Source organism: Eurytemora carolleeae, unplaced genomic scaffold (genome assembly GCF_000591075.1).
Source record: "Eurytemora carolleeae unplaced genomic scaffold, Eaff_2.0 scaffold670, whole genome shotgun sequence".
NCBI classification, from domain to species: domain Eukaryota; kingdom Metazoa; phylum Arthropoda; class Copepoda; order Calanoida; family Temoridae; genus Eurytemora; species Eurytemora carolleeae.
The window spans coordinates 134,840-151,983 of NW_019396860.1; the positions used below are offsets into that span (position 1 = coordinate 134,840).

Below are 17,144 nucleotides of genomic sequence, written 5' to 3' on the forward strand. Positions count from 1 at the left end.
AATATAAACAGACATCGGAAGATTTTATTTATAAAATGTCGTATTCCTTACTTCCTAATAATGGAATGCTGCAGATTTTTAGATTATATGGAGCTTATTAAGACTATTCCCGCATATTTATGGCTATATTTATTTATTTTTGTAATTACTAAGATTTACGTAAAATAGTATAAAACCCATGATGACGTCTAAAAGGCATTTTTTTTGCAAGGGATGCCACTTATAAAAAGAACTCAAATTTTCTAATCCTTTTATCTTTGCCACCTGATTGGTGTAAACCATTGATATTTTAAACTTAGATTATTTTATCCAACAGATATTCATTATTTGATATATCTAAGGTCCACAGCATTGGGTTGCAAAGATATAAGGATAAAAAATCAGAGTTTGTAGCAAAGACTCAATTCCTATATCAATTATAGCCCCTGTAACATTAATCTCAATAGTTGGTGATGTTTTATCAATATCAACTCACAAGTTATGATCATGAAATTAGATTCCACTTCACTTCTTTTTAAAGGGAGTGACCGGCTATTATTTTTTATTAGTTATTAAATAACGACAACAAAAAATATAGTAAAAATTATACAGTAATCTAATTAGATGGTTATGAGCATATTTCTCAAAAGAAATTTGTCAATAAATCAATGCAAAAATCGATTATTTCGTTTTTATTATTATATTGAGTTTCTTATTTTCTTTGAATTTATTCGCAGATTTCATCAAATTTTTCAAATGTCGTCTTTTCAATAATAATTAAAAAAAATCTGCGAAAATATTTGTGAATAATGAGGAACCAGAATAATGAGAAAATAGAAACTAATAATTGAACAAGATTACTTATTTTCGATGATAAGATTAATTTTTATTTTCTCAACATGTTCCAATATATGGCGTCTACTCTGTAGTTTATTGTAGAATGTTTTCACATTTTATATCGTAGTTATTTAATAATTTAAAAAAATAATAATTCTAAAAACGTATCCACCCCCAAAGTAGGAGTTTTGAACGTCGAATTTGTGCTCAAACTCAGGATTTACAGATCTTTAAAAAGTTTAATTTGTCTCAAATGAACCCGAAAGAAGTTTTCCACAACTCTGCATACTCAGTTCAACAACCTTACATAGCCGGTCACTCCCTTTAAATCTGTACTTTATATTTATCTTGTTAAATATACGCGGAATCATGTGACTTGAAAATTCTTAAACATGTTTTTGCCAAATATTGAATAGAAATAAAGAAAAGACGGAAATTCTTAAATTTAGTTTGTAAAGCACATAATTCGTATACTACATACATTATTAAGTTATGGACGACAAAAATATTTATTCGTTTTTTAGAGCATTTTTATAAATGGTTAACAATAGAGCGTAAGTTTAAGTTTAAGTTATCCTTGAAACCTTAATCTTATCGACAATGTGAAAGATATTGTAGTTTTTTAAGTTTTCAAAGTATTAATATCTAATAATTCATATACGTTTTTTTGTAAGTCACTTTTGAATTTTCCTTGGTCAAAACAGGACTTCCTCAAAGTATCTTTGATTTTAAGAATTCAGTTATTTCTTAATTATTTCTCTCAAAGTAAGTATAAGTATAAGATGTACTGCATTAAGTACGTGGATTAACATTCTGTAAAAAGGAAGGTACGGTTTGGTCTGAAGAACAGTTGTAAACCACAAATTCTTGTTATATTTTCCTAGGCTTTAAAGGTTTAAGTATCAAAGTAAGATAATATACATGTTTTATTTTCGTAAAAATTTAAGTTGAATATTAAAGACGACATTTAAATTTGTAGAGTTAAAATATCCTTGAGAACCCAACAAAATGAGAGAGTTTTGTGATACTCCGCTTTGGGATTCAAACCTCACATGGTACACGGAAAATCCTAAGGGAAACAATGAAAACAATTTAGAAAATGCAAAAAAAATAATATTTCCTTTTAGAATTTTAAAGTTTCAAATTATGTTAATAAAACACTATCCATTCTTCTTGCTGTTTATTGTTTTGCTGTTCAGTTTACCAGCTGTTTCGAGGAAACAGTTCTAGTTTATATTCCTGTTTTTATCCTTCTCCTGTTCATTCCTGCTGAAATTCAGGGATTCAGAAACAGTTCAGCTCGTAACATTCCCTGGGGACCTAGGTACATAATTTCATATTTATTATTATTATTATTAATGTTATTATTATTATTACTCATATTACTATTATCATTATTATTATAATTATTATTATTATTATTATTTTTATCAACATCTAATATCATCAATATTATTATTACCATTATTACTTTTATGATATTAATCATTAAATTAATGAGTAATATTATTATTATGTTTAGAATAGTATCAAGATTGATATTGACTGGTCTCCTTTTGCTCCTTGTATTCTCTGAGTTCCTACTATCCGTTATAAACGGAGATAAAATTACAGATTTAGCGGGGAAAGGTCAGTTTCTTTTTTTTACGCATAGAATTTGGCCAACTAAGAGGGAATCATCCCTATCCTCTGAGGGAAAATATTTAGACGCAATTTCACGTGACCCTCCATTTATAGACTGGTATGCTCGATTTACAACAGTACTTTTAAAAGATATTACTATTTCTCTAGCTTAAAGTTGATTATTTTTAACTATTGTTTCTCAATATATGTAACTTGTGATTTTATGCTTGTTAGACAACGAATGATATTAACAGAATAACAAATATTTTTATCTTAAAAAATTACAATACCTATCCCATTGTCCCTAAGATAGAGGTTTAAAAGGCACTGAACATGGATACTCTTTTTTAATTCAAACAATATATTAATGCACTTGTCTTCTAGTTATTACCGCTTTTTGATGTTACTGTAATATTTTACTCTTTATAGTCTTTTTACAAATTTTAAATTGTCGTTACAGTTAGTCCTGTAGGACTGAAACTAGTTTTACTCTTGTATATCTATTATTGCAATGAGTCCTGTAATCAGCTTGCTAGGACTGATAACTAGCTTTATTCTTATATATTTATTATTGCAGTGAGTCCTGTAATCAGCTTGCTAGGACTGATAACTAGCTTTATTCTTATATATTTATTATTTCAGTGAGTCCTGTAATCAGCTTGCTAGGACTGATAACTAGTTTTATTCTTATTTTCCTTAGCAGAAAGTTTGGTAAAATAACGTCTATATTGCAGGTATTAAAATAATTAGACATTTAATTTTTGGAATAAATATCACAATAATACAAAGTTGAATAAATCTTCATTTTTATTAAAGAATTAATCATTTATTTTACTTTTATGAAATGAATCATTTCTTGAATAAAAGTATTTTGGAATAATTATAAAATTGGATTGTTTTTTTTACTCATGGTGCAGAGCAGCACTTTCTCAACGTCAAAAATCTACAAATTTTACTCGAATAACTTTTACGGTTATCAGACTGTTGTTACTTTTACGGTTATCAGACTGTTGTTACTTTTACGGTTATCAGACTTTTAATTAAAACTCAATTTTTCTCTTTTACAGAAATAAACTGAGGAAGAGAGAATATATTGTTATTTTATTTTATTAGATTTTTTAAAGATCGTTTTTTAATTATCTTATTTATTTTTTATTTTTTTTTTGTAGTTTTTCTACTGGCTCTTCTACTGTATATGCCAAGCACTAAGGTGAGTATCAAGGGAAAATAAATATTTTACATCCTTTCTGAATAAAAAGTCATTTCAAAATACAGTAGCAGTCCCTTTAATAAAGAATATTATTAATTATTTTAGAATTACAAGTTCTGCTCTGGACGGATCCCGTGCTCCAGGTCTCCTACCCCTCCTAGAGCTAACTACAGGGATACTCATCTTCATCCTCAACCTTGTTGCAGATCCAGCTCCAGCTTATACACAGCTTGGAAGTAAGTTCATGTTCAATACCAGACAAATATTATAAAATAGATATGTAGGCAGGTGGAAACCTTCTCCTAAATTGCTTCTGGCAGACAACTCATATTTATTGCTACATTTTTTGAGTTTTAGAGGCCGGACATTACGCAAAAAATATGAATTCTCTCAATCCACGAGCTCTACAGTAACAATAGTTGCGGCAGCTCACGGTTTCATTGTGAATTTTGGAAGATTTTGAAAGATTTTGAAAAAGAAAGAAAACGGCAAGAAAGTCTGCACTCGCCAAAATTAAAACGGTAAGGTGGGATTGAGCAGAACCAATCTTCCAGAATCCATCATGAACACGTAATAATACTCACATAAATACTGTTCAAATTCAGCGTAGCTCCTCTTCGCTTGGCAAATTGAAAAAAAACTGAATGGAATCAGCTGTTCCTGGCCAGGGAGTTGAGAATGTGAGCAGGAAGTGCGACAAGGAAGAGCAGCAGACATTAGACAAGCTTGTATAGTAGAGAGAATTGATATATTTTTCCCTCTACAAATGACTGGAAGAAAATACGTTTATAGCCTATTGTTTACTTTCTAATTGCCTTGCTGTCATCTGTGGGTCTTTGCAACCCAATTTTTAGACCTTATGATATTTCAAACTACGAATTATGTTAGATCAAATAATCTAAGTTTGAAATATAAAAGCTTACATTATCAGGTTGCAAAGATAAAGTTGTGGTTTGTGACTATGACTCAATTCGTTTCCATGAAGAAATCAATCCTGCAATAAAAAATTGTTTTGTGAAGAGTCAAAATAATACTCTATGCCGTAAAAAACACAGATTTTATACAAAATTAACCAATATTGTCAGTAAAGAAGTTTGATTTAAGAATAAAATATCAAAGGGTTAAAAAAGACATCAGTAGCAAAGATGTAATAATTTAAAAAAAGACTTTAAGATTTGTTGTTTATTTTGAAACTAACATTTTTTCTCTTTAGGTGAAACTGAAAACCCAAGTCCCTCAAATTCTGCTTCTTTACCAGGAATTATGGAACTGCTTAAATCTAGGGAAATATTTTTAGATCGTTTAACAATGTAAAAAAAAGTTTAGTGGGTTGAACATTTTAGAGAAAGTGAGGTTTCTAGACAAAGCTATGATAAAACTAACATTAAGATAAAAGTTTATCCGCATAAAAAGAGATGTTTAATTTTCATGGTTCCCTAAAGGGATTGTAACCCATATAACTATACTGAAGTCAGAAGTACCAATGGCATTGTAAATATCTTATTATTTCAACACCAAGAAATGTCTCTGAGAAAAGAAAAGAAATTTAAGTATTTTCAAATTTATGAACAGTCCCTTTAACTCATTATTCGTACTTTCCAGCTGTGCCCGCTTTATCAATCCTTTTCTTAATAATCCCTAATTGTAGTTGGTTCGATCCCTTCGTTGTCTCCGGGTGGAGTAAACCCCTGGTTCAAGAGGATCTATGGAGCCTGGATCCCGAGTATACCTACTCAGGGATTATGCACAAGGAATGCCAAGTGTTTATGTTTATTGTTTATATTTACATTGATCAATCCCAGATTAACAAGAGAAATAGTTTTCCTTCATTTTTCTTATTTATTTAGTTTGGTGACACTTTACTCAGAGAAAATATCAGTGATTCAGATCGGTTTGTCTTTTCTTTCTGCAGTAGACGTAATTTCAAGTGACCCTCTATTTATAGAGTGGTATGTCCGATTCACTAGGTACCTTTTAAACCTTTCCTGATCAATGATGATTGAGATACTCTTATTTTTCTATTTGCAAGCTGATCATTTATATTTGTGGTTTGGGGACAAATGCTGCAGATACAATGGAGGAAATTGTGAGAATTTTTCACCAATTTAGATTGACTAGCAACGATGTCGATGTCTTCCTCTTTATTGTCAGATTAGGTTTTAAAGGGTATTGTTGTAAAATTGAACATTTCACTCTTTGACTGGAGGTTCATTTGATAATAATACATTTCACTGCTTTAAATGAAGGTTCATTTGATAATCGTACATTTCACTCTTTAACTGGAGGTTTATTTGATAATCATACATTTCACTGTTTTAAATGGAAGTTCATTTGATAATCATACATTTCACTCTTTAACTGGAGGTTCATTGATAATCGTACATTTCACTCTTTAAATGGAGGTTCATTTGATAATCATACATTTCACTCTTTAACTGGAGGATTATTTGTTAATCATACATTCACCCTTTAAATGGAGGTTCATTAGATGATTATATATTTCACTCTTTAAATGGAGGATTATTTGATAATCATACATTTCACTCTTTAAATGGAGGTTCATTTGATAATCATACATTTCACCCTTTAAATGGAGGTTCATTAGATGATCATATATTTCACTCTTTAAATGGAGGTTCATTTGATAATCATACATTTAACTGCTTTAAATGGAGATTCATTTGATAATTATACATTTCACTGCTTTAAATGGAGGTTCATTTGATAATTATACATTTCACTGCTTTAAATGGAGGTTCATTTGATAATCATACATTTCACTCTTTAAATGGAGGTTCATTTGATAATTTTACATTTCACTTTTAAATATTGCGTGAATTCAATCAAAAACCTTTTGGTCGAATTCGATCAAAATAATGCTCAATCTACATTCATAACAAGAAAAATGTAGAATAGGAATACGAAATCATTGCATTTCTGAAGTGCATTTGATGTTGTTTAAAGCAAATTATAGCTTTACTTGAAAGTTATTAAATTACTTATTAAGTAAAATTGGTCTGTTTACGTTGCACTCATGTTTAGTGCGCTATTAAAAGTCATAACTTGAGTTTAAAAGTCGACTTCTTATTTCAGAGTTTTCTGGTTATCACTGTATATTGTTAAGATTTCCTTAAATATTTTGTACAAAAAATAACCTTAAAATGTTTGCATGGTTTGTAGTGGGAGGATGCTACATCACATCAAACAGAGAAAGAAATTTCTGTTCTTCGTCCACTTTTTAAATGTTTTGGAGTTCCTCTACTCATCGGAGCCTTGTATCAGCTGGTTTATATAGGTCTAGAGTTGGGCATCGTTTTCTTCAACGAACAAAGCATTTCAAAACGAACAAAATGCTTTGTGAACGTACGATTTTTTTCAAACAAACTTTTGAAAACCATCGATTTTTACTGAACGAGCGATTTTATCCGAAGGAGCTTGAAAAGACAATAGTTTTTTTAATGAACGAAAAAAATTTTATACCAACCTTTTTAAAAACCTATAGTCTTTTATTGAACGGACGATTTTGTTGAACGGAAGATCTCACTGAACGAAACATTTAAATGAACGATAGTTCAGTTAGAACGATCCTACGAAAATGAGCTATGTATTTGAAAATAAAGAATGAATGCGCCCATCTCTATAATATATAGGTCTCGTCTTCGTTAATCCACAGATTCTAAACCTCGTCATTCAGGGACCGAATTTAATGAATTGGGAGAAGTCGTTGAACTACATAGTGACGTTTCATCTTGAATCGGTAATTAAGGATTTGTTCATGTCAGTAAGAAGTTGAATTGGCGGTTGGTAGATCAGCGACTTCTCTTTTATTTATTAAATCTCGTGATACAGTTTGTAGAAGAGGGACAGGAGATGTGGAAAGGATATCTTTATGTTGTTGTTCTAGGAATCACTTCATTTCTCTCAGGTGGGTTATACCATAAGTTTAAGGGGATTATGGACAAGGTTTCGGATGATCCTTAAAGGGACTGTAAAGGAAAAATGAAAGGGGGTACAGGCTGAAACCTAAGCATGTTAGGAGTTGATCGAGACCCATGTGAGTTCTATCTGATGTTCTTGTCTCGAGAAATTGATAGAAAACTGTGTCGAAGGAATTGAGTTTTTGCCACAAACTCTGTTTTTATAATCCCTATATCTTCACAACCCAATGTAGCAGACCTTATTTCAAACTATGAATTATGTTGGATCACAACACCTGACTTTGTAATATCGAAGGTTTTAACCATCCGCTTGCGAAGATATAGGAATTGGAAAATTTAACTTTGTCACAAAGAATCAATTTCTTTTTACGAAAATATTTATATAAAAAAAATGTTGTATAAAAATAGTAGGTTTAAACGGATCATATTCAGCAAACAAACAACCAATCTAAAATAAACAATATCCCAGAGGAGCCTAAAAAACTTAGGTTTACTCCTATAATTATTTCAATTAAAATTTTTTTTTGATAGATATAATTGATAATATAATTTATACGTCTGTATCGAGTGACTATAACCCCCACCAATGGCAGTGCAGTATCATTATCACGTAACTTCGTCTGTATAACGGGACCAACATGTCTTTTACATTATATTATATACAGTATATCTTTTACATTACATTATCAACCTTTATCCTGGTTGAAACAAAACTTTATCATAAATGGGACAGAATTTTATGATTTGGGGAGACCGCTGAACCCCCTACAGCCGGTTCAAATCCTCATGAATCTTTAACTTTAAATTGGTGATTCAAGATTTGAACCGGTGGTAGGTAGTTTAGCGACCTAGCTCAAATTCATTGAATTCGATCCTTGGTGAGTTTTTTACAAGTAATATGAAGTATATCTGACTTTTCAAGATTCTTGTGACTCCAGGTAAGAATTTTACTCCTCAATCTCAANCCAACTTTTATTAGACAAACCAGGATAGTTTGAAAGTATTTTAATGTTGTTTAGGTATATTTGACAGCAGTTACTGGAACTCTATGAGACTGCAGAGTATGCGGGTACAGACTGCTCTATCCGCAGCGGTTTATAAGAAAGCTCTAGTTCTCTCTGCTACCGGGAGAAAGGATTATACTTCAGGGACCGAATTTAATAAATTTTAACTATAGGTAGCTGAACTACAAACCTCCGGTTCAAATCTTGAATCACAGATTCATTAGGATTTGAACCGGTTCAAATCTTGAATCAAAGATTCATTAGGATTTGAACCGGTTTAAATCTTGAATCACAGATTTATTAGGATTTGAACCGGTTCAATTCTTGAATCCCAGATTCATTAGGATTTGAACCGGTTCAAATCTTGTATCACAGATTCATTAGGATTTGAACCGGAGGTATGCAGTTCAGCGACCTCTCTAATTTATTAAATTCGGTTCCAGGAGAGATTGTTAATCTGATAGCGGTAGATTGTAGCAAGGTAAGGTTTTATGTATGTTTAATCTGATTCAGGTACCCTTTAAACATTTATCAGAGCAAACAATTTTAAACCTAGAAAAACGACAATATTTTCCACATTATTGATCAATTAAAGGTATTTAAGGGTCTAATTGTGAATCAGGCATTTTTATATTTGCACAGAGGATCATTCGAAATTACGCTTACAGTCCCTTTAAATGAATTTATTTACACAAATGTCTAAAGAAATGTTTAGAAATATGTAAAGAACATGTCGAAATGAAATGTATTAATAATCATCATACGTAAATTTAAACTTCAATATTTTAAACCTTTCATCACAAATCCTTTCAATAATATTCGAATTTCCAGAATTCGTATTAAACTTGTGAAAATTTGATCAAAAATCTCATTATTCATTGAGTGTGTTTTTATTTGTTAATATTTACCGAGTACAGGGTTTAATAATCATGCAAGAGAGTTGTTTATAAACCAGCGTTTATTCAAACATTCAATCAGTCAACATGAAGCTATTTACTTTACTCCTTATTCAAGTCTGTTTTCTGTATATTGGTGAAAGCACAGGATATGATACTATATTTGGTAACAACCATTTCACCAACACTTCAGCCAAAGTCCAACACGGTCGGTTCAAAAGATCCTTTGCCAGTTTCTCCGATGTAACACTGGACATTGATACCTCGTTTTCTTTGACGATTCCTCTTCCTGACTTTGGAACCAGTCTTTCAGTCTTTCTCCCTTTCTTCTTTAGCTTCCCAACAGAAAAAGCATCAAGTAGGTCCTTGCAAGTTAGAAACAAGAATTATGGAAACAATGAGTGGAAAAACAACAACTTTGGATACAATGAGAGGCAAAGTAGAAGCTACTCAGCTTTTCCAACAATGGCGTCGAAAAGAAATAGCGTTTTCAGCACCATTGAAACTTATATAAATGGATTAGGAGGAGTAAACGGGGCATCTTGCATTGAACGGGCCATCTGCGAAGTTGCGGCAACCCCTGAACATGAAGATGGTATTTTTGGTGATGTTATGAACTACATTCTCAGAGTGGACAAAGAAGCATTTGATGAACATCCTAATTATGCACTTGCTCAACAGATAGGAGAGGATACTGGAGAGTGTTTGGAGTTTTACAATCTTTGTCCAGTTTCCATCTTCAATATCAGAGATACATTCCAATCTGGATAGTTACTATGATTCTACAGTTTCCATCTTCAATATCAGAGATACATTCCAATCTGGATAGTTACTAGATTCTACGTATTGAAAGACCTAGACAAATTATACACTTTTGATTTTCTGTGACACAGGACACAAGCGCTGAATTTATTACAAAGGACAATTGTTAACTTAAATATACTTTGAGGGAATGTAAGCGTAAGTGAGTGACTGACCTTCCATGCAAAGAGACAATGTCCGATTCACAACGGTTCCCTTGAAACCTTTATCTGATCAATAATATGAAAGATATTTAGTTTTTTTAGGTTTAAAAGTGTAAAATTCTTATAACTCCTATATTTTTTTCCTGGAGCAGAACGACTCAAGTCACTTTTGTATAAAACCCACAATTGAAAATAATCAGTTTTCAAAATTATAAACATAATATAGAATTCATAATTGATTCGAAGATGCTTTTAAAGATACTATTGTGAATCGGACATTGCCATCTTTGCATTTGCATGGAGGGTCTCTAAAAATTATGCTTACAGTCCCTTTTATTAAGATTTGTTTGTTATTTGATCATGTCAAGAGCACGTTTTATAAATATTTATTGATTATCATTTATATTATTATGTAAACATTTTATATTGTCCTTTTTGTTTAGATTTTTAGAAATAAAGAATATATGAAATTCTGTTTGATTGGAATAATCATTTATAAGCTTAAAGGGAGAGACCGGTTAGACATTGCAGCTGAGCTGAAAGTGCAGTTTTGTACAGAAAAACTATATGATCAATTTGATACCATTAAGCCATTTTTACAGTGTACAATTAAAATAAACAAAACCTCCAAGAAGTCACCCTAGCTGAAAGAATTTGCATAAAAACTGAGAGATTTTAAAATGGATTTTGTTAACTTATTTTCGACGATATAATTTCATTATCATTATAGTTCGCAATCTGTTTGTATATATGCAACTGAAACAACTGGTGGATATTACAAACGACTTGTACGCTCTTATTTAAAAATTGTACACCGTAAAAATGTCTCATTGTTATCAAATGAATTCTGAAGTTTTTCTCTAAAACATTACACTTTCAACTCAACTACCATGCCTCTCTCTTTAAACTTTACTAAACTCTAGGTAAAAAATAGTCAAGACTACCAATTAAAAATAAATTTAAAACGTTTGTTATCTATTGACAATAAATTAAAGACAAACAATGATGATAAACTTTTTTAAATATTTAGGTTCAAGAATCAGTAATGTTTATAACCTTTATGTTCACAACTCCCCTGCAGATTGTTCTAGCCGTATATTTTCTATGGAGCTATCTTAATTACTCAATCCTTATAGGTATATAGGTATATAGGTATATAGGTGTATAGGTATATAGGTATATAGGTATATAGGTATATAGGTATATAGGTATATAGGTATATAGGTATATAGGTATATAGGTATATAGGTATATAGGTATATAAGTATATAGGTATATAGACTTTGCCACAAACTCTGATTTTCTAATCCCTATATTTTTGCAACCTAATGTCGTAGACCTTATATATTTCAAACTATGCATCATGTGAGATCAAATAATCCAAATTTTAAATATCTGAGGTTTACATAATTAGGTTGCTAAGATAAAGAGAGTGCTTTACAATACAATGCTTTACAATACAATGTAAGGGGGTTCAACTTGAATTAATGATTTTAAGAGTTGGTTAAGATTAGGTGGGTGGGGTTGGAAATTAGTTTAACCTGTTGCATTATAATAATAGTAACATCAGTCCAGTGGCCGAATTTAAAGAATTTAAGCTGCGGTTTAAATTTAAGCCGCGGTTTAAATATGGTTGGTTCCACTTAAAATTGTATCAAATGTTTCAAGATTTAAGTCGGCGCTTAATTTAAACCGGGTTTTGGCGGATTTAAACCGCGGCTCAAATTCTTTTAATTCAATTTCAGGATTTATAATTATTACAACCGTTCTCACTTTTTAGTTGCTAAACTAACCTTTACTGCCATTTTGAAATTGAAATAATAATAATCCAAGAAAGTTAGTTGTTGACACAAACTCAAATTTTCAAATACCTTTATCTTTGCCATCAATAGCGCTGCCTACACCTTTGATATATAAAAGTGTTAATTCTATTAAATCAAAGAACTTAAGATTTACACCAGTAGGTAGTGAATATATAGGGTTTATTTGAGTTAGACGCAATAAATCAGTTTCTTTGAAAATATTCCCACTCTGAGGACTTTTTAATTCTCTTACAACATTGGGGTCTGCAATAAGTTCAAAATAAAAGACATAACAATTATTTATTTAAATTGAACTCTTTGTTGTCTTTCTTTAAAGCATCTTTCTTTTTTAGGAATAGCTGCTGTGGTTTTGCTTATGCCTTTGAATACATTCGCTTGGAGCGTAATGGAGAAGTATCAGAAAATACAAATGAACCAAAAAGATATTAGAGTGAATTTAGTAAATGAAATTCTAAATGCTATTAAAGTGTTAAAGCTTTATGCTTGGGAGAAATCATTCATTGATCAGATTTCAGAAATACGACTCAAGGAGGTTTCTGCACTGAGGACTTTTCAATATATAGAAGGAACTCAATATCTTATGTGGAATACGGCTCCCGTTCTCCTGGCATTGGTGTCATTTGCTGCATTTGTCCTGGTTGATCCGGTAAACAATATACTTGATGCTCAAACAGCATTTGTTTCCTTGACCCTGTTCAATACATTACGTGAACCATTATTCATGCTTCCTTTTGGTATTGTAAACCTTATTCAAGGAATGGTGTCAATCAAGCGAATTAATAAGTATCTAAATGCAGAAGAGATTGATCCTGAAACGGTAACCCATGAAGAACAGAAAGATCCAATAGTTTTAAAGGACGCTTCCTTGACTTGGGACTTGACAGCTGAAAAGAACACCTTGACAAACCTTACTTTCAATATTAAAGAAGGAAGCCTTGTTGCTGTGGTTGGTTCAGTGGGTACAGGAAAATCATCACTTCTCTCTGGTTTGCTTGGAGAAATGTACAAAGTCCATGGAACAATTAATACATTTGGAACTATTGCATATGTGTCCCAACAAGCTTGGATTAGAAACGCTACAGTTCAGAATAATATTCTTTTCAACAAACCATATTCAAAAAAACTCTATGAAAAAGTGATAGAAAACTGTGCATTGGAAACTGATCTTGCAATGCTAACCAACGGTGATTCAACTGAAATAGGGGAGAAAGGTATAAATCTGAGCGGAGGTCAGAAACAAAGAATTAACCTGGCAAGGGCTGTTTATTCAAACAGGGATATTTATTTGTTTGACGATCCTTTGTCAGCAGTTGATGCTCATGTTGGAAAACATCTATTTGAAAAGGTTATTGGGCCTCAAGGTATGCTTCAGAAAAAAACTAGAGTTTTAGTGACCCATGGAATAGGATTTCTTCCTCAGGTTGATGTCATCTTAGTAATGAAAGATGGAAAAATATCAGAAATGGGCTCCTATGAAAGCCTTATAGATAAGAAAGGAGACTTTTCAGACTTTATGCGTGACCAGATGCAAAAGCAAGAAGATATAAATGATGAATCTGACACAGAGCATTCAAAGATCATTGCGAAGAAAAAAACAGCCAATGAGTATCAAAGAACAATGTCATCAATTTCTTCAGAGACTGAGTACACTGGTATTTTATCTAAAAGAAAAAATGAAGAAGGAGCTGATAATCTCATTGAGGATGAATATGTAGAAACTGAAAGTGTAGATATTGGTATTTATTCCTACTATTTCAAATCAGCAGGGTTAAAATATGGACTTTTAAGTGTACTAGCTTATTTATTTTTCCATGGTAGTTTGATTGGAGCAAACTTCTGGTTAGCTATATGGGCTGATGACGAAAGCAGTACATATGATGCATCTGTGAGAAATAAATATCTAATAGTATATGCAGTTCTGGGAGCTTCACAATCCATATTTGTATTTCTGGCAGTTATATCACTTACAATTGCTTCTATAAATGCATCAATTAAACTCCATGATGAAATGCTGAAGAATGTTCTGAGATCACCGATGGCATTCTTTGACACTACGCCTCTGGGCAGAATTGTAAACAGGTTTTCAAAAGACATTGATGAAGTGGATATCATGTTACCTATGCATGTCAAAGATGTTATATATCAATTTCTTGCTGTGATGGGAGTTATTCTAGTAATATCCATTATTCAACCTATAATTATTACAGCCATTGTGCCTTTAGTTCTTGTATTTCTTCTTGTGCAAAGCTTCTATCTTAAGACTTCCAGACAGTTGAAAAGGCTAATGTCTATTAATCGCTCACCTATAAATAGCCACTTAGACGAGACTCTTAGTGGAGCGGCAACAATCAGAGCTTTTGGTTTCCAGGACAACTTCGAGAAAGAAAATGAAGATTACATTGATCAAAAACAAATGAGTCAATATCCTGAGATTATATCTAACACATGGTTGTTTCTTCGTCTACAAGTTATTGGCAATCTTCTAATTATCCTTGCTGCTCTAACCACAGTAATTAATCGTGATACAGTGGATTCTGGATTAGCAGGCCTGGTCTTAACATATGCATTGACATGTCAAATTGATATTTACATGCTTGTCAGATTCACAGCTGATCTTGAGAAATCTATTGTCAGTGTTGAGAGAATAAAAGAGTATCAAGAGACTCCTCAAGAAGCTGCAACTGAATCTAATTTTGATCCTGATTTTACCTGGCCTAGTCAAGGAATAATTAAGTTTGAATCCTTCTCTGCCAGATACAGACCAGGTCTGGATTTGGTCATTTCTGATATCAATTGCGAAATTAAAAGCAAGGAGAAAATAGGCATTGTTGGCAGAACTGGTGCAGGAAAATCTTCTGTTACACTCTCTCTCTTCAGGATTATTGAGGCAGCAAATGGTGGAATTACAATTGATGGTATTGATATCAGCCAACTAGGATTAACCAAACTGAGATCAGGATTAACAATTATTCCACAGGATCCAGTTCTTTTCTCTGGAACCTTGAGGTTCAATCTGGACCCTTTCAACAAGCATTCTGATAGGTGAGTTAGCTAATGGAGCAATTAATATCAAATCTAAAAAATGAATTAGCAAAAAGGTGCTTTTGGGTTTTATGCACTTAAAATGTAACTATGTTTCAGAGAACTTTGGAGAGCACTGGAACTTTCAAAACTATCTCCAACTGTAAAGACTTTGGAAGGTAAGTCACTTGGTTTCCTGTTCATGTGCCTTTTTAGATCTTTCATATGGCTAATTCTGATAAACTTCTAGGAGGGCTAGATCATAAGATTGCAGAGGGGGGAATCAATCTTTCTGTTGGACAACGGCAACTCCTTTGTCTTGTAAGGTAAGAATATTAAATTTGTTTTAATTGACATGACATAATCTTGATGGAAAAGCTTATGTTATATATCCTTTTGTGGACTAGAAATTATAATTGTCCTGCTGAAATATGTAAACATTTTCTAGAGCCCTTCTCCGAAAGACAAAGATCTTAGTGTTGGATGAAGCTACCGCAGCAATTGATCTGGAGACCGATGACCTAATTCAGAAGACCATTCGGGAGGAATTCAATGACTGCACAGGTAAATAAAAAACAGAATCTCTCATTCGAGGGTTTTTATGATTTATATTTCTTAGTGCTCACGATTGCTCACAGAATTCAAACTATCATGGACAGTGACAGGGTGATGGTGATGGATAAGGGCCAAATCAAAGAGTTTAAATCTCCAAGCCAACTGTTAAAGGACAAAAGCTCTATTTTCTTTTCTCTTGCACAAGAAGCCGGTTTAGTAAATTGATCATTTTATAGCAACATTATTAACAGCTGATGATTATTGCCAAACAGAAAAAAATACTAATTGTAGTTAAATATGTTTTTTATATAAAACATGATATCATTTATTGTTAATCTTGGATCTTTTTTAACTAAAAAGTAAAAATGGAATTTACAATATCTCTGTATCTTTCCTTTACTGCATCACTAAAATATCTCCTTTATCCCCTGGTATATCCTCCTGTATCCTTGTAATATATCTCCCTATCTGACCCTGTATTCCGTGGTATATCCCCCTGCATCCCATGGTATATCTTCCTGTATCCTTGTAATATATCTCCCTATCTAACCCTGTATCCCCTGGTATATCCCCCTGTATCCTTGTAATATATGTCCCTATCTAACCTTTTATTCCGTGGGATATCCCCCTGTATCCCATGGTATATCCTCCTGTATCCTTGTAATATATCTCCCTAACTAACCCTATATTCCGTGGGATATCTCCCTGTATCCCATGTTATATCCCCCTGTATCCTTGTAATATATCTCCCTATCTAACCCTGTATTCCGTGGTATATCCTCCTGTATCCTTGTAATTTATCTCTCTATCTAACCCTGTATTCCGTGGTATATCACCCTTGTATCCCATAGTATATCCCCCACCAAGACAATTTCCCAGTTTCTTAACTTCTATGATTAGACAGAGTTCTCTCCATTGTTCTACTAATCCGACCTAATTAGAGAGAAATTACATTGCTCATGTTACAACATGTGACTAGGTAATTTTTCTAGATATTATATTGTTCATGTAACAACATGTAATTTTATTAGATCTCTACCATGTTTATTTACGAGATATTACATTGTTTATGTTACAATATGCAACTTTTATAGATCTCTAAAATGTACTAGATATCAATTGTTCATGTTACAATATATAACTTTACAAGATCTCTACCATGAATATTTACTAAATATTACATTGTTTATGTTACAATATTTTACTAGATCTCTACCAATTATTAAGTCTTTTCACCCGTAAACTCCAGTTCGTTTCTTGTACCTACCTGATTTGTAAGCAGCTAGAGCAAGC

At 32.2% G+C, this 17,144-nt stretch overlaps 1 protein-coding gene across 1 annotated transcript; it reads left to right on the top strand.

The window, feature by feature from the left end:
• The first annotated feature begins 1,767 nt into the window (after window positions 1–1,767).
• Window positions 1,768–16,926, top strand: LOC111709473 (multidrug resistance-associated protein 1). The gene is made up of 19 exons (XM_023483135.1): window positions 1,768–1,890; window positions 2,016–2,140; window positions 2,339–2,445; window positions 3,082–3,173; window positions 3,609–3,649; window positions 3,755–3,885; window positions 4,863–4,949; window positions 5,252–5,400; window positions 6,830–6,944; window positions 7,300–7,343; window positions 7,499–7,574; window positions 8,607–8,735; window positions 9,035–9,072; window positions 11,483–11,588; window positions 12,608–15,317; window positions 15,417–15,475; window positions 15,547–15,622; window positions 15,745–15,860; window positions 15,916–16,926. Exons 1-19 carry the CDS (start codon window positions 1,825–1,827, stop codon window positions 16,074–16,076), a joined length of 4,428 nt encoding a protein of 1,475 aa, XP_023338903.1. The 5' UTR covers window positions 1,768–1,824; the 3' UTR covers window positions 16,077–16,926.
• Window positions 16,927–17,144: the final 218 nt, after the last annotated feature.